Below are 22,151 nucleotides of genomic sequence, written 5' to 3'. Positions count from 1 at the left end.
TTCATTTTCGTTTTGCACCCTTTTTGAAAACCTGAAAGCTTTCCAAACACATTTTTTTTTTTTTTAAATTTTTGTAAACATTTGCTTCCAGGCTAAAATATCTCGCCGACTTTGAGCCAAGATTATTTTTATGGTTGAACTATTAACTTCCGAGTATAGGGCTTTATAATGGAAAAACACTCAGATCCAGAGCTTCTATCAGTAAATGACACCACCATAGGATATTAGAGTATTGCATCTTGATATGTTGTGATTTTGCATTGTTTAAAAGTCTCTGCCCACAAAAAGAGGCTAATTGCCTAGGGTCTCTTGGCTCAGTTTCCTTCCAACTGACTCCAAGGGAAAAATATGTTAAGAACCTCAACTTTAGGATCAGAGTGGGAGTGGTGGGGTGAAGGTTAGAAATTAGACTCAGGCTTTATCTGAAAGAGACACTATTTATTCTTATGCATTCTGGATTCTAGAGTGTGGGAATATCCGCTGACTGATTTGACCAGAGCCACACTGCTGTATTTGTCAGATAGCCTTTCTGGTTGTTGAACTGCAAATTTACTCCTAGGTTAACTTCTGTTATGTTTAGCTGCTCTCTTTGATAATAAGATTGTCATGTATGGCTAGATGTAGATAAACTCAATTAACTGTCATTAATAAGTACAGTGAATTAATTAATAACAGTCTGTAAGCAGAATTTGTGAACATTCAATGTATCTGTTCATTGCAAGATTTAACTTGCATGCCTTTCCTTGAGTAAAAGTAAATTTCTCTGGAACAGAGAAGCAAGTATCAGGTAACTATGGCAAAGATAGCAATTGTTCCAATAGTCTGTCTTCTCTTCATTACAGACCTCACAAGCATGCCCTTTTATCCACATTTGTTTTCTTAATTGCAAAACTCTGCTTTTCTCCCCCTCTCTCCACCTTGTCATCTCTGATTTCTTTTGGTTGTCTTTTCCTGGTTTCTCTTTTATACTCTTGCTGGCTGTTTCCTGTTTACTCTTTTTTGATTTTGTCTTCCCCTCTGGCCCTGAATGTGGCTTTCTTACAGACACAGAGGCCCCAGCATGACTACCCCAAAGAGCCAATTCCAACTTGGACCCAGCACAACACCACTGTTGTCAGGAAGGTGGCTGTCTCTGTGGCTGCATTAAAACAAAACAAAACAAAACAAAACGCAAAACACCAAAGCGCTAAATTGGTCTTAATTTTAACTCAGAAAGAAAATCTATGTTAATTCGCAGCAAACTCTACAGAGACTCTTTGAGGATCATCTCCATTGTAAATGCATGTGGATGCCTTGCTTAAGGCATTAAAAGCAAGCAATTAAAAAAAAAAAAAAAAAAAAAAACAACAACAACAACATAGGTCACTGCCCTCAGAAACATTTTTGTCCAGTTCACAAACATTCTCTGGGGAAAAAGAAAAAGTGCTTATCTTGTACTCTTGATTTTTTTTTTTTTAAGCATGTAATTTTTATCAGTTTGTTTTGTTTTTGTTACTTTTTTTTACTCACTGCTTATAAAACTAGCAAGCAGAAGTCTCTCTGGAACAAGATAGAATCATAAAAGTTTTCAAGAATCTCATCAGAAACTAAACAGTACAAATTGCACATTCTTCATGGAAGTATCAGCCTTTAGTGCGTGCCTGGATCCAACTATAATAGATTATCCCCAAGTGGGAAAGAATGAACAGTACAAAATTAGCAGAACTGGGAGCAGAGCTTGTCTAGTGAAGGCAATATGATCTGCACTTTAGGGCCTGGATTCTAAGGCAACGTGAAATGGCAATGTAAAGTTTTAGTTTTGTAAGAAAGTCTTCTATAGGCAAGCTGGCTCACTGAATCGAATACCAGGGAAACAATATGAAAAACTACAAACTTCATGTGTCTCAACATAAGAGATATACTATAAACTTCCTATTATTTATATAATAAACATATGCATACATGCCTAACTTAATATGCAAAGGCAACATGTATGCAGCAAATATCCATGTATTTATGTACAGTCCGTGTTATGGAGCTTTATGAATCCATTTGGGATATTCCTGAGACGAGATCTAACCACTTTTTCTTGCAATATTAATGGACATGTCTAAATAAATATTCACAATAGTTAAATAGATTTCATTTATAATGTCATGGGCTTGTTACTGTGATATGCTCTCAAGCTTCACGTTAATAGCAGAGGAATTACCAAAAAAGAAACAGTTAAGGTATAATAATAATTTTAGCCATTCTTTTTCCAAGTTGCTATAATCTACCCAAAGATAACTAATTGTTCAAAGTAAACATTCCACTCAGACCACAAAAGGAATCCATTACACAAACATATAATTCACAGTCATTTTTAGTGGGTTGTAAACAGTTTGGAATGAGTATAAAATGGGACAAAAATCAAAGTGAGCATTTTGAAATGAAAAAGTGTTTGCTACAAAAGGTCAGTCCCTTTGCTTGGCAAACTATGTAGAAAAGCCTGGGAAAATGCTGATCACACAAGCAATGAGGGAATTTTAAAGCCAACAGCCTCCTTGTTTCTTTAAACAGACATCGGAACCTATAACTGGATCCTGTCAAACAAACGACAGCAAAAAAATAGAACAGCTGCTATGAAGTCAAGTCAAGAGATAAAGTTTTTGAGGCTAAGGACCTTCTCAGAAGTAGACGAAAGGTCTTTTCTTAAATCTTTAAGCAAGGTTATGGATCCCAGGGTGGCTTTTAGGCACCAAGTCAAATATGTAACTTTGTGTATCATTCCTGTCATAGCATTTTTTGTGTTTCAGAAATAAGACAGAAAAGACAAACTTCTTGTTGATTAGCATTTGCTGAGGCACTCTGCAAAGTAGTTTGTACCTGGAATCATCAAATTTGGAAGACGTGGCATCATTTTTTTAAAAAATAGTGGTAGAAAGTAGAAAACATAAAATTTACCATCTCAACTATTTATATGTGCATAGTTCCATAGTGTTAAGTATATTCACATTGTCGTACAACTGATCTCTGGGTATCATCTTAATGTGCTAAGTAGCTTGTGGGTATATTAACCAGAACTGGGAATCTTGAAAGAAGAAGGAGTTGTTAGATCATAATCCAAATGATGAATGCCAATCCTTATTACATTAGAGTTTTTTTAAAAAAAGATCCTATTCCCTTACAAATAAAAATGTATTAGATGTACAAAAACACGTTTAGGGTAACATTATATTCTTTCATTCAGTCAACCCCATAACTCTAGAAAAGAAGTCTTCAGTAGGCACATGTTTATATTGTTGGGTAGAAAGGACAGTTTTCCCATTTAAGACATATCCTTTTTGGTATCTCATACTGTTTCTCCTTATATTGCATTGCCACAGAATGTCAAGTTAAAAACCTGGCAAATTAGGCAAAATTAAATTTTTACTGGTCTTATAGGGATGTCAAAACTAGGTAAGTATGTGTTTATTATACAGGGCCTGCTGAATCATTTTTAAGCACACCAGTTTCCCCTGCTCTTTTATTATCATGGTGGTTATTCTGTCTCACAGTGTCTGTTCTTTTCTCTCATAGCACTTGGCACAGTTTGTGCTAAGATACTCTCATACTCATGCGTGTGTCTGTTTAATGTTTATCTCCCCTATATTCTGAGCTGGTAGGATGAAGAATGACACAGATGATCCTCAATATCCTGGAAGTAGCACATACAGTGTCTGTCGGCTTCTTCATTCAACCAGTTTTCATTGAGCACTCGCACTGTGCCACATAGCTGTGAAAGCTTCTTTCCAAATCCTGGACCTTCATGAAGGACAGTCAGTTAGTTACAATCTTTTCATAAAAGGAATTATGATTTGAGGTCTTACTGCTTATGACTCCAGGGTAGCTACACTATACTTTGGTTCAGGTCTCCAAGGCCTTTTTCTCTAAATAGATATAGGTGATCCTGTTTTTAAGTAACAATTTCTTCATATATTTGACATCATTATAAACTTCATAAAACATTCTGTGAAATAGTGAAAGTGGACTTCTCACTGCTTATATCTATATACCAGGGTGTGTCACAGTGTCTTTCTCTATGAGGTTGTTCCCCCACACCTCAAAATAGGTGTGGGAGACACCTTTTTACCAATTATATAAATTGAGCATTGATGGAAATTCCTTTGGAAGAAGAAACACAAGTGGAGTTTTTCACTGGCTGATTCTGATACCTCATACACATGACCTGCGACTGTCACTGCAAGGCAGGGAGATGACCCACCCCCCCCTCCCCACCGGGACAGCAGTAAATACTAGCATGCCCTTACACTTTGACCTCCACATTTCCTAGATGTTTTCAAGGCTGAGCAGACTGTCAGAAAACACCGAAATAACTTTAGTAACAGTTGGTGTGGAGGAGAGTGCTCTCGTGGTACAGAGTATAGAGGAAAAGAGGGAATCAATGAGATAAGAAAATATACTACATAAGTTATTTGCCAAATGGGTTTACATTCAGCTTATGAAGCTATTCTCTCAGGTATGTATGAGAGATGCAAAAATTGAAATGTATCTCACACCACCTTGCTGGAGAATAGAGAATGCATCTTGTGCCAGTTATTGGACAGAACTTACCCAGGAGACTACAGAAACATGAGCAGTTTTGGCTGGGTGTCATGGTGCACACCTTGTAATTCCAGGGGTTGGGGGGCTGAGGCAGGAGGATAACAAGTTCAAAGCCAGTCTCAGCAACTTAGCCAGGCCCTTAGCAACTTAGGGAGACCCTATCTCAATAATAAAAAGGGCTAGAAATGTGGCTCAAAAACAAAAAAATCAGAAGCACAATCAATTTGGTGCTGTTGAATACAAGGGATAAGATAAATAAATACCTGAATGAATGAATGAACAGCAAGATCTACTTTTTTCATAATGTTTTGTTTTAAATCATGCAAGTAAGAAGTATTTTAAAAAATACAACTACTTTTATAGTTGATTTTCCTTTGAAACCCAGGGTTGCTTTACTATTGATCTACACCTTCAGTCATTTTATTTTTATTTTTTACTTTGAGACAGGGTCTTGCTAAGTTGCTGAGGTTGGCCTGGAACTTGTAATCCTATTGCTTTGAACTCCCTAGTTACTAGGATTACAGGCATGGACCACATCTGACTAGATGTTCTCTTTAAGGAAGATAAAATAATCTCAACAACAACAACAACAACAAAAAAAAAAAAAAAAAAAAAAGAGGGAGGAGATAATTCTTTTTCTAATAGCCAATGTGTGAAATAATTCTTTTTTCTAATAGCCAATGTGCCAGTGTAGTGAACATTGAGGTTCTTTCCCTTAGAATGTGAGAGTAAACACACAGTATTCATTCATTGTGCCTTTTCCAAAACTGGTCCATAGTATTTCCCTTGACTCCACAGTTGAATATGTTGTTTGGAAGAGGGTCTGACTACCAAAATGGGGGCTGTAGGTATGTCAAGTCCCCGTAGTGTCAAGAGAGACTTGGCACTTTTATATGCTACTTCCTAATACCAACCCTACCCTAGCACACAATGTCTTCGGAAGCTTGCATAAACATTGGACTTAGATTCACATAAATTATTTCTGTCCTAAAGTCTTGTATGCCAGAATTTAGTAAAAGCAACATTTTGAGTAAATATAATTGGTGTATAAGTGTAAGAATATTCATTCAACTGAATGATCATAGAAAAATATAATCAAAAGTATACAGTTGTAAATCTTGCATTGATGTGAGCTGTTTTATCTTTTGCTTCTGAGTTGTTATTGAACATTTCCATAGAGTTTCTTTAAGCTGACACTGCCAAAGTACTTTGGTTTTTCAGTTTCTTTGTGGAATTGTAAAGTCTTCGTGTTTCATTAAAATACTCAGGAATTATTTTAATAATCATATGTGTGATTAGCACCTGTTTAGTGCTTGATCTACAAATTCATTTTAAAAGTAAACATTGGAACAATAAAATGGAATGTCAGATATGACTGCTCCTGTCAGCAGAAACATTGTCTTATTTTATTAAAAATCACCAACAAAAATGCCACATACAAAAGATATGGTTTCTATTTATAGACTTTTTCTACTCTACAATATTATAGTATCTGAACACTGCCAGGCTCTAGCAGTTTTCATTTTGCCTAGGGTAAATTCATAAATCGAGAGCTATTTTTCATACATGCATACATCTTATTACATGCAGCTTCCCCCAATGTCCTATTTGGATTTGGGGTCTAATATAACAGTGCTCACACCGTCAGTACTGAGTATTTATAAGCGAAAGAAGATTTCCTGGGAATGATGATACTTTAGCTATTGGAAATAATAACATTCTAATATTCTCAGTGATCAATTTTGGTTTTAAGTACTTATTAAATAATATTTATTTCTAAAATATGTACTTATGAAATTAAATTAAATTGCAACGTGCAATAAAAACACATTTCTTTCTAAATTCCAATTGACTTCATTTCTCATAGACACCTCTCCTTATGTTTATTCTGCAGTTACTGTTTTCTACTCTCTCTGTACCTTCAGCTCTTCTCTCTGATGTGTTGATACACTTTCCCACTGACTTTATCCACATTCTCTAACCACTCTTCCCCTCTTGTTATTCTCTCATTCCCTACTGATATGGGAATAATAGGATCCCAAGGCTGTCCTTACAGTATAATTAAAGTGTGAATTTCCAGGAGTTAGAAATTGCAGACCATTTTTATTATGCTTCTATAATAAAGCCAGGTAACATTGAGAGAATTAAAATGGCTTTTTCCTAGCAGATTACTTGGTAAAGATTTTTTCCCTTTGGTTCTATTGTTTTAAGAAAGTAGAAGCCAGAAATGAGAATAGGTTCACCAATTCTTTTTTCTGAAAACACCTCTATCTTTTATATGATATATATCCCCCTAGATCCTGGGAATATGTTATAAACTTGTAACAGATGGTGATGAAGCTTCACATTTTTATACAATACATTTTTTAAGATTCTGCATCTACTATATGTATCTTCCAGGAAAAATGACCTTGAATGAATGAAGTCATAGTTTGAAGGAAAAACACCCCACAGATAGACCAGCATAGAAATGATGAGTCAATTGGGTTTTGTTTTGTTCTCTTCTGTAAGATGAAATAATTTCAGATGAAAAACAGAATGTTGAAAAAAGAGGACTCAAAGGTCATCTTAACACTGAAGGTGCATTTGTTAATTTTCCAGAAAAACCAGTTAGCTGTATTCTGTACTGAATAGAAACACGTGGAAAATGGGGTATCACTGTCTGCTAGTAGAAATGCTATTTGCTTCACTTGGGTGATGTTGGGGGCTTACCAAAATTGTTCTGGCACAGAATCTACCAGTATGAATGTTAGGAGGGTTCTAACACTGTGAGTGCTGATATTTTATGAATGTTTTATCACTGGCTTGGAAACAAGAACTTTGCAATTGAATCAACAGTATGTCAGACAGACAAAATATTAAAAAAAAAGAACATTAGTGAGAATTACTAATGTCCCTATTGTAAAAACAAACTGGAGTTAATAAGAAACTTGATCCTCTTAACCGATTAACGAAAGTCAAGTTTTAATTGCATGGCTTCCCAGACAAATCAGGTGGCACCGTTAACTTGAGCATTGGTTGTTCAGAGGGTGCAGCAATGAGAGGAACTGCTGCATATTCAGTTACCCACCTCTTTTTTCGACAGCTTCAATGCATTGCTTTACAAACCATGGAACTGTGGAATTTTCACGTTCACACACTGTGTGCAGATGAGAGCCAAAAATTTGATCTGCAAAGGAAACAAAGATGAGCTTCATTAAAATCCAAGCTTGCGTTGTTCTTTAATTTGATTCCGTTTCCATATCTAGTGCGTGCTGAAATCTTCATCTTGCATAGGAATTGATTTTTTGCTTTAATTTCAAAGTGTCTATGGCAGACACACAAAGACCATAACTCCCTTCTTTATGGAAAAGGACCCTAGCCCCAGAGTAAGAAAGCTAACACTGCTATTGATTAGGTGGGATGGCTGAGTAAGTTATAGTCTCTCTGGGCCTTAACTTTGTTGTCTATAAAATAAGAACAAGGAATTAAAGTAACTGGCACAAAATAATTCCACTTTAGTGTCCTGCATGTTTTAGAAGAAGTTTATCAGTAGTCATCAAGATTATGATTTTATCAGTTTATTTAGGACATTAATTCTGCAGATCAATGGTATTTGAAGAGGCAAGTTGCAGAAGAGGAACTTTGAAGGTAATTGCTTCACATTTCTGTGCATTGAATGTCCTTCTTCCTCTCTAATCTAAGTATCACCTTTCCTTTGGGGTTCAGCTCAGATCACCCTTTCTTGACAAACTCCTTTCCCCCTATCTTAGCTTTTCATCTCCTGTGCCATAGGTTCTTTGGAACACCAGTTCCTCAGGATGTTCATGGGGGGTGCTGGAAAAGGACTGTGATTCAAGTGGTTTAGCAACATCAGATCACATGAAGTTAAACAGGTTTCATTAAATTGTAGCTATTTTCTAGAACTAGTGAAAAGTCAATGCACCAGGTGAGTTTCCATTAGGGGGTGGAGGATGCATTGTTTCTCAAACTTATTTGAGTAAAATCCTTTTATTTCAGAGAGAGTGTCTTTGGACAAATGTTTCTGAGAACACATACTGCAAGATCCCAGCCAGCTTAGTCGTCTCATTTGTTACATGACTTATGCTACCTTATGCTGTACACTTGAGTTTATGATAAATAGAATTTACCCTCTTAAAGCTTATTCTAAGTGCTTCAATCATCTCTGTCCTCTTATAGTCACCAGCACTTAGCAATGATTTTTGCACACAGTATATACTCCTGAACTTTTAAAAAATTTTGTAAAATATGTGTAACATAACTTACCATTTGAACCATTTTTAAGTGTATAGTGCACTGACTTTAAGTACATTCACAATATTTGCAACCATCATCATCATCCACTTCAAGAACCATTTCAAAAGCATTGATAATTATTACTGATACTGAAAATAACATGTATGTAGTGAGTCCAAGGGCTTCCCATTTTGATCAGAATGAAATCAAAATCTCTCTTGTAACTCACTGTGCTGTGTATGATCTGACCTCCACTAATTAGTTGATTTCATTTCTGTCCTTTTCCCTCTCACTAAACTTGCCTGCAGCCCCATTGTCCACAATACTGTTTCTCATCCCTGCCAAGCACACTTCAGCCTCAGGGACTTTGCACTCATTATTTCCTCGGCATGGAACTCCATGCCCATAGGCCTTTCATCAAGCAGTACCTTCTTATTGTAGCCTTTCCTAACCACCTTTTAAAAAAATGGTACCACTCAATACCATTTTCTGTGCCATGTTCCATGCCTTACTTTTCTTAGAATATTCATCTCCACCTGACATATCAGACTGACATGTTTTCTGCTTAGATTTTTCCCTTTCTTAAAATGCAAAACTCAGGAGAGTACAGAACATACCTATGTTCATTATTACTGGTTAATTACATAGACATGTAGACAATATTTGGCACATACTGGAAGTTCAATAAACATTTATTGAATGACTGGAAGACATTGTCTTAATCATCAGTGGAGAAAATTGAAAAAAAATTATGTAAAATTGGGACAGAACATGTAATGAAGCCTACCAGAATGTCAAGTGATACTTTATTATAAAGGTGTGTGTGTGTGGGGGGGGGTGAGTGTAGTGAGACTTCAAGGAAGTCATGATTTTCACTCATTTTCTAGGAATAGGTGACAGAGTGAACTGGTAACAACTTTGCCCAGAAGGAAGAAACTAAGGGTTATGTACTATTAATCATATACTCCATGATGGAAATGAACTTTTTTGTCCAATAGACAGAAAGAGGAGATATTCCCCTCCAAACATGAACACAGTATAGAGGAATGGGAAAGAATCATGGCTATTTGCTTCAAATACTTGATTGAGTCACAGAGATTTGTTCCAAACAGCGAGCTACCCTTAAAAAGAGTAACAAAATATTATCAAAGAAAAATGAACCAAAACTTCAGATCAAATTGTTTTAATTTGATTATAGTCAAGAAGATTTTCTATGAAGTATAAAACTTATTAATGGACTCCATAATTCAAATTAATTTCACAAATATTTATTGAATATGTTCTGTTCACAGCAATGTGATAGTCCTATTAGGTTGTAAAATATATATCAAAAGGTTTCTAATATTATAGGGTATAATAGAAGTATTCAAAGAATATACAGAACAGAATATAGCAGGTGTCATAAAGATATTGTTGAATGCTAAGAAAGCTGTCCTGTAGTATAAGTGTAAGCTTGTTTCATGACATTTAGTATAAATCTGCTGCGTGTGTGTGGGGGTTTATTGTTTAAGATAGTGGTCATTGAAGAGAAATGGATTCCTTAATGAAGTGACTATTGAATACTGACGTTTTGTTTTATTTTATTTATGAAAAGGTGGTGGGGTAGTGATAAAGCTATCATTAAATATTTCCTTTTTCATTCACTCAGTTATTTGCAAAAGAAAATCCTGAATGCCCACTCTGTAACATAATCACAAATCACCAGGCACTGGTAATATAACCCACAAGACTCATTCCCCATCTTCTGAGAGTTTCTTATGTAGTGGGGCAGCAGATAAGTCAACAGGAAAGAACACAGAAGTGCAGAAGGAACATAAATGGGAAGAACACATGCAATGTGAAAGCAAGTGGTGGGACCTAGGTCAGCCCTGAGTGTCCACAGAGGACTTCCCAGGGAAGAAATGCATCCTTGAGGATAAGGACCACTTAGGTTGTACAGGCTGAACAAAGGGTGTTTTGGAGAGATGGAGACAAATCTATCAATGATGGAAAGAAAGAGAATGCAGTGGTATATTGAGGGATATATTCACTCTTTAGGGAAGTGTTAATGTATTAAGATTTACAAGGAGATTATATTATGAAACACCTTAAGTTTTGTCAAGAAGACTGATTTATTTGAGAGTGTGCAGATAGCATTGATTTTTTAAATAAATAAATCTTTCCTAACGCAACTTTTTTCTTGTTTATAGAATTCACTGATAAGACAAAACCTGAACATGATCTCTATTGACTTCTACCTCCTGGGTGATTAGACAGTCTGATAGATGAAATGATGCAAAGTGTCTGGGGAAGTTAAGGAGAAGCTTTTTTTAAACATTTTTTTTTTTTTTTTTTAGTGTAGATGGACACAATCTGTTTATTTATTTATTTATTTATTTGGTACTGAGGATCGAACCCAGTACCTCACATATTTGAAGCAAGCACCCTACCACTGAGCTACAGCCGCAGTCCAGGAGAAACATTTTTCCTGAAAAATAGGAGATAGGTATATAAGGAGACTTTCCTTCCTTCCTTCCCTCCCTTCATCCCTCCCTTCCTTCCTTCCCTTCTCTTTCTCTCTCTCTCTCTCTCTTTTTCTCTTCTTCTCACTATTAACATCACTTATCAATGATGTGATGCTTGGGGCTGTGGCAGGAATAGTGTCATCATGAGATGACAAGCTTGAAAACAAGAGTTAACATGTTAAAAAAAAACAAAACAAAACAAAACAAAACAAAAAAAAACCCAAAAAACAAAACTTGACCTAAACCAAACCTGAAACACTTTCTCCAGATTTCATGTTATGCAAGGTATTTTCAACTGGGTATTCTATCATCTGCAGCCAAAAGTATCCTAACCAACATTGCATGGCCTTAGGAAGTTGTTATTTTTGAATAAAGTATATATTATAACCATAGTTCTGCTTGCAGTGGTTATTTTGTAATACTTTGTAAAGAAAATGGAGGTTCACTAAGAGTGGGGAACGCTAGACACAGGAGATAAACTAAGAAGCTAATGGAATTGCCAAGGGAAAATGTAGTGAATAGCAGAGACACCATATAGAGATGTTATAAGTATAATTATTCTTAACAATTATTCTTGCCCTTTCTGAATTAGATTTGTACATTCACCTCCTTTGTCATATGACCATGTGTCACCACCCATGGAAGTGGGAAGCACTTATTTCTCCCATTTCACTGATATTGGGCTTATATGTGTGACTTGCTTGGGGCAATATAGGAATGTGTCAGTTCCAGACTGAGGCATTAGAAAGCACCACGTATTTCTATTCACAGGCTTGCTTCTCTGGTATTGCCAAAAGAAGATCTTTGAACAGCAGCTACCCCTTCAGCTTGGGCTCCAGAATGAATACATATGACCAGACTAAAACAAATCTTTAGTGAAAAGATAAGTCCAGTAAGACCTGCAGCTTAAAGCAGAGCTGCCTGGTCAGCCCGGTACAGGTTACCTGACCTACAGACACACAGATAAATATACCTTCTTCAAAGCCACTGAGAATTTGCATTTGTTTGTTATGCAGCAATTTTATACTGATACACATGGCAACAGGATTTTAGGCCTTTGGTCACATCAGATCTTAAGCTATACCATGACAATGAAAACAAAGAGGAATGGCAGGAAATGGAAACTGACATTACAGAACACATGAACTAAAGAAAAAAGTCTAAATTTGCTAAGTAGGAATCCCAAAGGAAATGTTCTACACTTTAAAATTCTATGACTTCAGAAGTATTATGACACTTCTTATTCTGCATTATCTCCAGATCAAGTCAATTGTAAATAATTCAATTCAGAGAATATGTAGTGAGCACCTACCATATGCCAGGCACTGTAAAGAATGCAAAGATTAATTAATTTAGTAACTATTACATGTCAAGTATAAATTAGATAATGCCTGAAAATGCATGTGGCATATGGTCTCCTACAGATTGTGGGGTAAAATAACTCTCACCAATGGTTATAATAGAATGTGATCTGTGCTCTTACATCAGATGAGAGAAAATTTATTGCGTACTTATATTAAGTCAAACATGACTTAAAGTACTTTATATAAATGCTCCTCAACTTATGATGGGTTTACATACTGATAAACTCATTGTAACTTGAAAATATACATCAAAATGCATTTAGCATACCTAACATACCGAACACCATTGCTTTGCAATAGAATACACTATGGAATGCCAGGTGTTTACCTTCATGATTCAGTGCTAACTAGGAGGTGTAGCACATTGTGCTGTCCTGCATGGGAAGCAATTAATCTACTGCCTAGCCTACGAAAAGATAAAAATCTGAAGTATACGTTCTACTGAACGCAACTTGCTTTCACTCCATTGTAAAGTTAAAAATTTAAGTTGAAGCAACATAAATTGTGTATGATCTCTGTATTCTAACAAGTGTAATTCTCACATCGATCCTCAGTTCTCTGTTGGCATCACCATTGTCATTTTGCAGAAGAGAAAACTGAGGCACAGAGATATCAGGTCATTTGTGCAAGATCACGGAGCAATAGACTCTGAGAGTGAGAGGAAAGAAGATAAGGATCCAAACTAAGACAATTAATCTGGAATGGAGCGAAAAGGTGAGTCAGTTGATTTCATAAGTGGACAGAGGAAGTGAGAGAAGTGGCCAGGCAAGGTTGACTCCCAAGTACCTTATTTGGTTGGAGAAAACTGACATGCCATAACCAGAGAGTCTGGGGAATGGAAAATGGAATTTAGAAGTTAAGATGAGCAATCAGATGGAACAGAATGACGAAGGGAGATAAATGTAAACACTGCTCCTTGGATTTTTGGCAACTACCAGAATATGGGTGACCATAAGGAAAATGGTTTTTGGAGAATGAAACTGAAAAGCAGATGATTGTGGTCAACTGTTGAAAAAAAGGGGGAAACTAGTGAAGCAAATACACTTCTCTTTTTAAATTTTTCATGTTAAAAAGGAGAGAGAATGGAGATATAAGGGGACATAGGACTTGGGGAAGGATTTTGACCTGGGGTGGAAAGGAGAGAATTTCAATGCTGGGAATTCTCCACTTCTGAGTAGGATGACGAGGTGCACTACTGGCTCATTTTAGTGGTTCTAACAACAGAGGTGGGGAAGGTGTATTACTGCCACTTACTGGGCAGTCCATGCAAGTGCATCCAGTTCCAGGAAGAAAAACTATCCCTCCCCAGTCTACAGGGTGCCCTGGTGAGAAGACAGCCTAAATATATTGAATTTCATTAGATAGGGAGATGTTTGCTCTCAAAAAACAACAAAACCAAAACTTTTCTTCTGACTTATATTCTGCCATGAAACTTGATGTATTTGCCTAAGAAGGTATGGCTCTGGAGTTTAAGAACTTAACCCCTCATGTGAACCTGATTAAATAAAAAACTGTCATGTGGCTGAAGTTATTAGATCAATGCAATGCTCCCTCCAAGAAATTTGAAATTCGGACAGGGGTTGTTCTCTCTGTGAATTTGAACACTAAGACTGCCTAGATTTAGACACTGGGGACTGACATAACCATCTGGGGGGATGGTTAGGTGCAACAAGTGAGTGGATGCAGGAACTGATTTGTAGAGAGAAAATGGAACAGATATCCCTCAGGTTCTGACTTCCCAATGCCCAAATCCAGACCCTCTACATCCTTGCCACAGCACTTGACATTTCCATGTCATATACTGTGAGGTTCCCCTCCCATCCACTTCAATTGAACTCTTTTGAGTGAATTTGTTCTTGCATCCAAATAAACTTGGAATAGAATATGGAAATAGCATTGGCCAAATGGTTTCAAGAGAGATGGAGAGAGAGCCGGGGAGGGAGAGAGAGAGAGAGAGAGAGAGAGAGAGAGAGAGAGAGAGAGAGAGAGAGAGAGAGAGAGAGAGAGAGAGATTACAATTAAAACAGAATGGTTCTGGATTGATTGACAAACTAGTTCAATACTATCCCCTATTTCAGATGATACTGGCTAGGAAGGGAATGGTCAACATGGATTGGTTTAGCTGACTTCAAATCTCTTCTCCCATCCTCTCTTGTAAGACACCCTGGTTTTCCTTCAGGAATGATACCTTTCACATTTTGCTGCCATTTATTTTGGGTTGTGAGGATCCCACACCACAGCTACAGAGATGAGGTAACTTTCCTTGGAGGTAAGTTATTGTGTGAACACATGGGCCAAGTGAATCTTGTCAAGAAAATCCTGAGACTTTTCCTGGTGCTGCTGGGAGAGGGGAGCCCTGCTTCCAGAGAAGATACAAAACTATGAAGGATATGAGTCTAAATTTCTAGAAACCATGTTACCACCTCTGGAAAGACAGAGGAGAATAAAGCCAACAGAATGGAACAGAACTGAGTGTTGAAAGACTGCATAGCATTTTGTGTTCCTAGACCCAGTCATGCCCAAAGCTATCCTTTCCTTTGGACTTTTCAATTAAGTAATCAAATTACTTCCATTTGTACTTTTGCAGTTTGTACAAGTTTCTATCCATTGCAACGGAAGAAATCTTGACTACAACACCAGCCTTCAACATAAAATGATAAATTACATAACTTAGGGGAGACGGTGATGCACAGAAATGGTTTGCAAAGTAAAAAGTGCTATCCAAAGAAAGTAAATCAGAGATGTAGCTAAAATGTCATGGTCGAATTTGAGTGTGACTGTAGGATTGCCACCCATCTGTAAATCTGATACAGTTCAGAGTTTGATACACCAAAGAAGACCATCCTGTTATAGGAACATGTTTGAACCACAGAAGTTGCTCTCTTAAAATAGTGTAGGCAAGCGGGAGGGAGAGGGAAGGTATTCTGCTTTCTTGGCAAGCATTAATGAACTAGCTTTGCCCCTAAACTTACATGCCTGTTGTCCTGGCACAACCTTAAGGATTTTTTTCTACTTTCCTCTTCCTTATGGTATTCCAAAAAAAGGGAGCAGCCCCCGAACCCTGAGCTCCTAACTCCCCACCTACATTCCCATCTGTGGGCTCACTGGTAATCTCTTCTTCCTCTCTTAACAACTTTTTCTTTTTATTTAGAAAACACCTCTTGCTAGAGGTGCCAATATTTTTGGAACCCTCTGCAAATGCCTGTGGCCTCAGCAAGCGTGATCATTATATCTTCATCCTACCGTTTCAGCACTTACACCAGGGGCGGCAGGCAACACATTGGTTGGAGAAAATCCATTTTCTGCAATTTTTCTTTGAAAGCATCTTTTGGTGAGAAAAATAAATAGACCTTCCACATGACTGCACTTATAAATCATGTTGTTTACATAATGAATTAGAGTTTAAGTAGAGGATGGTGGTTTTTAATCTTTAAGCTCTCCAACTTTTGACCGATTTAGTTAGTTCATCAGCATAACCAGGTTAAGTCTCCCAGATTACAAATTAGCTTCATTCTCCCTCATCGCTGCTATATATTTTTTGACAAATTATGGAAAGAACACCCAGTAATGGGATCTTTGTCAGTTAGATTCCAAATGAATCAAAACTATGAGGAGAACTACTCAATAGAGGCAGTTAAATGTTCAAATAATGTGACGGTGTTATCATCATTTACTCAGGAGACAGTTTCCATGTGCTTTTCAAAATGATGTTATTCTGCTTTCAAGAGAGAAGGCCATTGCAGCTACTCTAGTAAATTTTAAAATGAAGAACAAAGCACCTAAAAGCACATGTATGTAAGGAATGCAGAAACAAACACAAAACAATAACTTCAAGCCAGACCACTCAGCTACACAAACAATTACCTTGGCAATGAGGTGTGTTGGTTAAGGTTTTTGGCTGCAAGCAATAGAAAAAACACAGTAATGCTATGGCTATATTAAGCAAAGTGAAGTTTACTTGAGTGATATTGAAAGGCAAAAGTAGAAAGGAACTCAATGAGTTTAGGAGATTCAGCACCAGTCTTGGAGATGTTTAGAAATCAAAAAGCTCAGGAGATCCCTGCAACAGGAAGCAGAGCAAACATCAAGGGACTTGCAACCTAGATGACTGAGTTAGGGTGCTGCTCTCATTGCTACTACCAGTACCAATGACTCTAATCATCTATAGTGACTCTCATCATCAGTTAAGCAAGATCCAGTATAGGATAGCCCAATGATTGACATTTCTTGTACAAAATGGACAGCAAGAGTAAAAATGCTGTTCTCATTGCTTTCATGGTATGTAACACTCACCTGGAACTTTTCTCCTACCAAAATGCTACACATATGATCAGATCATTTTCTAATAATTTTCCATTAGGGAGAGGCACTGAATGTTGGAAAGCAAAAATAATATTCTCAACAAGAATAATTTCAGCCACCAAAATGAAGTCATCCTTTGATTTTAAACTCTAAACGATATTTGTTTTTCCTTTTGAGAGTAGGTTTCCAGATGAAAACTTACAGATTGCACACCAAAGAACACTCACTGTCTTTCCTCTCATCTTTTGTCTTTTGTGGAGAAAAGATGAAACTGGATTCCATCCTCACCACCTTTTCTTCTCTTCTTCTTTAAAATAGTCACAGTATGAACTTCTATAATATTACTGTCTCAAAACTTTGCTGAGTGTGTCTGGAGAAACCAAGACTTAAGGACTATAGTTTATTGGATAGCTTATGCCTTAGAATTAAGACACAGAAACATAGGCCTGATGCAAAACACTACTGTACTTAGTGTATTATAAATGCTTCAGAAGGGACTACATTATCTCATGATGCTTCAGAACATTGATTAAAAATATCAGCTTCTACGCTTTGGTACACAGATATAAAAAACTTGGGTTGATTCTCTGCTGAACGTCCAACATGCAATGGAGGTAATCCTCTCTCATTGCCTGGTGTGATTTTTTTTTCCTCATAGAAGGCAGGTATAGGCAAAAGTTTAATTATTTTTACTGTTAAGTAGTTTGGAATCTAAATAACTCTGAGTTATCAAACATAAGCACTTCTGTGTATATTTTCTTCCCTCATGTTTATTTGTATTTTTATGTCTCAACCTAAGAATTCTAAAGTCTCTAGCAGATAACAACAGTGTCTACTAGAGAGAGACAGGCCTGGGGCAGATTTGCCTGGACTATCAGGAGGTCTCTAAATAAGGCTAGACTGAACTCTGCAGCTTCTAACCGAAGATAGACAGTTGGCTGCAGGGGTAACATCCTTTGACAAGTAGCCCAAAGTTGAGTTTCAGATGCAGACCAACTGCCACCCGGACAGTACAGAATTCTTCTCAGTCCTTTCTAATTTTTCTCTTTCTTCCTTTTTTCAGGCTTCTGGCAGTCTTCCTTTCACAGTTTCACCCTCAGTGCCCTTCCAAAAAGTACCCTTTGGACCCTTTTCTTAAAAAGGTCCTAAATCATCATAGGAATAAATCTCAACTCAGTTTTGTTCTGATTAATGAAATGGGTGACATGTTCCCATAAGGAAGAAATTTGCATCTTAAATGAAGAATGCATTAATTCAAACGAGACAGTATGAAATTTTTCTGTTTGTCTACTTTAGGCAGCAACTTTCTCTTAAACAGTTTGCTTCTGTGCTTACCCCAGATAGCACAACTCTTTCTTTTCTCTGTCACTCTCTCTCTCACACACACATGCACACATGGACACACATACAGAGAGATCCCAACAGGATAGAGAATGGTTTGACCAAGTGAATCTGTCATACATTGTTGTCTTCATCCATTCAATTTATCCATCCAAGAGTATTTTTCAGTCCCCACTGGAGATGGGGTAGTAAAAGGAAAACTCTGCCTTCACACAGCTTGTATATAGAAATGGGGGAAACAAACACACAAACATATGAATATGTAATATAAAGTCAAGTGGCAGTAAGTGCTATGGAAAAATAAAGCGAGGCAGAGAGATAGTGGTGTTGCCAGGAAAGCTGTCTCTGAGAAAATGCCATTTGACAAGAGATCAACTGAAGTGAAGGACTGAGCCATGTAAATGCATCAGAGAGCTGCAAGAGTGAGCTGGGTACCTTAGAGGAGGAGCAAGAGGTCTGAGTGGCTGGAGTCGGGTATACAAGGAGTGTGGTTAAAGATGAAATAGAAAATGTAGCCTGGAGGGCAGAGCAGGCAGGACATTATAGGTCACAGGAAGGACACTACATGTATTTACATATGATCTTATTTTAAGGAATTGAAGATTATTGAGTAGGGGAAGGTAATGATGGGATTTACATCTTTAAATGATCCTCTTAGTTACTGTCTGGAGACTAAATTTAAGGGGGCCAGGATGAGAAGCAGAGAGGCCAGTAAGGGGGCTAGTGAAATATTTCACAGAGATGATGGTGCTTAGATAAGGATGATAATAGCGGAAGTGACTAAAAGTGGTTGAATTTAGAATATATTTTTAGGCAGGATTTGCTGATGGAAGTGAAAGAGACAGAGTTAAAGTGGAGGGTGACTCCAGCTGGCACATGGCTGTGGTATTTCCTGAAATAGAGAACACGTGGGAGCCGGGGAATCAAGGGTTGCTCTGGATAAATTTGAGATGTCTACCAAGCACCCGAGGAGATGTCAAATAGACATTTGAATATGCAAGTCTGGAGTATGCGGCTGAGGTTTCAAGTTTGGAGAGCATCAATTTGTAGATGAGATTTGAAGCCATGTGACTGGAATAATTTAACCCTGGAAAACTTGAATAGTGTCCAATAGTCCAAGAATGAGAATAACAAGAGAAATAAAGTTAAAAGAGCAGGACCCTCCAAAGCAGGAACCACTGACATGAGTTTCTACATGAAAAATAAACTGCAAAAAATTTATACTAAAAGCACTGAAAGGCTTCACATCCAGCTTTAGCTCCTTCCTCATCTCTTTCCAGGCAGCAACATCCCAGGAAGTACAGTGTTGAATAAGGTGGTCTCTGGTCTACCTGATAGAGCTCACAGTCCAGTAGGAAGATCTAAATAATGAAATAATAGCTTTGGGATAAAGAGAAGGGAAGACTAATTGAGAAGATGGCAGGGATAGCCTCATGGCACTGATAATTTTGATCTGAAAGAATAAAAATGAATATCATTTTCCTAAGAAGAGGAAGTGAGAAACCAAATTCAAGGTGAATAAGATAAATGTAGTTCCTTAAGCTTGTACTTATATTTATGTATTTATTATTTTATATGCCTTCTGGTCACCTGATGAATATATAAATGAATGAATGAATGATATAAAAACAAGCGAAAGCAGTTTATAAATGAAAGTGGTTTCTAAGTAAAGATTGTGACATGAGTATGAAAGAAATGTGGATCAATGTGCTTCAGTGTATTTTGCATGATTAACATGACTGAATTTTGTTTGCATAGACCTTTTATTTTGCAAGTTGTCAATATTTTCTGCTTTTCATTTGTCTGTCTTCACCTCATTAGAATTATGGAGGGGATCAGCAAATAAAAGGGGAGTTTTTATAAAATTCAAGCATGTCAAAATTTTCTAACTTCTGCAATATTTGTATGTCCTTTATATCCTTTAAATAGAAAACTGTCCATGGAATTCATTCAGTCACATAACTTAGTGTAATCCGAAGTTGAAATTTCTATCTATTATGTTGTCACTTACTTAACTAAAGAGGAACTTTACTGAGGGATTAAAATTACCGTGAAGTCAGTAATTTTATTTTTGTTTGAGTGACAATTCTGAGAAGGAAATTTGATACATAAAATTCATTCAGGTAATTGAACTAATTCTAAATGATATAATTTATCTTTTAAACAGAGCTAATAGGACCTGAAACTGGAAATGTCATTCAGTGATGTTGAGAGTTGAAAGATTCATTTTGGGTGGGGAAAGTGTACAAATTTTTAACTCACTCCAGATTTAAGTAAAATCTAGGAAAAAAAGACTGCACTTTTCCTAATATCAGCATAGATTTGTTAGAATCCCAGGTGGCAAGACTTCAATTTATTTGCATGAATGCATAGTTCAATAAGAAAAGACTCAAATTTAGTTTGAGTAAAACTGCTTAATGATTTCAAATATTACTTGTAATATATTAATATAACAGGCTTGAATATCTATAATGGAGTCTCTTTCATTTGGGTCTTAAGGGTGTTCTCAAAGCCACTAATGTTGAGTGCTAGGTACACACTGAAGTACCTAAGAGGAAAGCACTTTAGGTTAAAAGCACTTTCTCTCTCAGCCTCGGGTTAAAAGCTATTTCAGGATTCTGTTAAAGGCATTCTTTAGTCCTCAGCTTCAGCTTAAAAGTGGCTTTGATGAAAAGTGCTTTGAGGCAGGTGAAGGATTTTATAATAAACCATATTAAGAGCCGGGGAATCATGTGGTTCTGTGGAAGCGTTGGCCAACTCCGTGGAGGTGTGGTGGAAGCTCTGCACAGGAATGCCCGTTCCCTGTGGGCTGTTCTGAGCAAGGCCATGCGCTAGTTATTCTATGTGAAGGAACTGAAAAACATTTCCAGGAATGTAATGGGAGTAAAGGGATTATGAGCCCAAATTAGTAGGCCATGATGCACACATTTCCGAAAACTTTTTGTCTCTTTTAGGCTTCCAGTCAAGTACAGCGTGTGTTTCTCACTTTTAGCTCCCCTGTAGAAAATGACCATTCTATGACATTTCTAAAGCCCCTGAACCTGTCCTGAAGTTGTCTACAACACTGAGCAAACAGGCATCACCTTGTGTCATGCAACTTTGTATGTTGCGCGTTTTCTGGGTTCACTGCACGCTCTTGAGGTATGTCCCTTTTCCAGCTTGAGGTATGTTCGAAGAATGGGGAGGGGAGCATAAACAAGGAAGGGAGCACCTCAGCTGGAACTGCCTTCTGAACTGGCAGTGATGCTCACCCCTGGATGACTTTGTATAAGAGTTGATAAAAGACAGAAGGAATTTTGAACACACGGAGGCCAAGGGGATTTCTGAGAGATGGCATATGGTACATAAATCCTAGCAAAGTCCCAGGGAGTAGGGCTGACTTCTGTTGAGAAAAGAACCTCAGACGTAAGGGAATGAAGGAATTTTCTCACCTTGTGAGATTCAAAGCCTAAGAGTTGTTGTTTCAAGCCCTTTAAAGCTGTACACACACAGGTGGAATGGGGGAAAGAGCAGTCTTCCTGTTTCCTCTGGAAACACAGTGATCCTTAGGGGCTCACTAGGAACTAGAGAGCCTGGACTGCCTATTGGCAGTTGGAAGGTTCTGTAGGCTTAGGAGCTCTAGATGGTCCCTGGGTGAGAAAACAGTCAACTTTCCAAAGGTGCTGACTGCATGTCTGTCATGAGGCACCTTCTTTCGTGTGGATAGTGGGATATGAAGGAGGAAGAAACAAAACACAAGAGGGTGGAAGATGGTTCTCATCATATGCTGTACATCACAGCCATTCCCATAAATAGCCAGGGGGACCTTAGAGACAGGAAGAATGAGTGAGTGGTGATT

The 22,151-nt window shown here is 37.4% G+C and overlaps 1 protein-coding gene across 4 annotated transcripts in view; it reads right to left on the bottom strand.

Moving 5' to 3' along the window:
* The window catches only part of ARHGAP15 (Rho GTPase activating protein 15), a 631,777-nt gene that overhangs the window by 214,825 nt on the left and 394,801 nt on the right, over positions 1 to 22,151 (bottom strand). For all 4 annotated transcript variants that reach the window (XM_079135673.1, XM_079135674.1, XM_079135675.1 and 1 more), the window contains one exon: positions 7,637 to 7,735. In XM_079135673.1, the coding sequence (XP_078991799.1) occupies positions 7,637 to 7,735 (99 nt within the window). The remainder of the gene's footprint in view (positions 1 to 7,636; positions 7,736 to 22,151) is intronic.

This window comes from Sciurus vulgaris (genome assembly GCF_902686455.1).
Source record: "Sciurus vulgaris genome assembly, chromosome: 3".
NCBI classification, from domain to species: Eukaryota; Metazoa; Chordata; class Mammalia; order Rodentia; family Sciuridae; genus Sciurus; species Sciurus vulgaris.
Note: the sequence above shows the minus strand (reverse complement) of the source record. Positions and strands in the feature narration are given on the sequence as shown.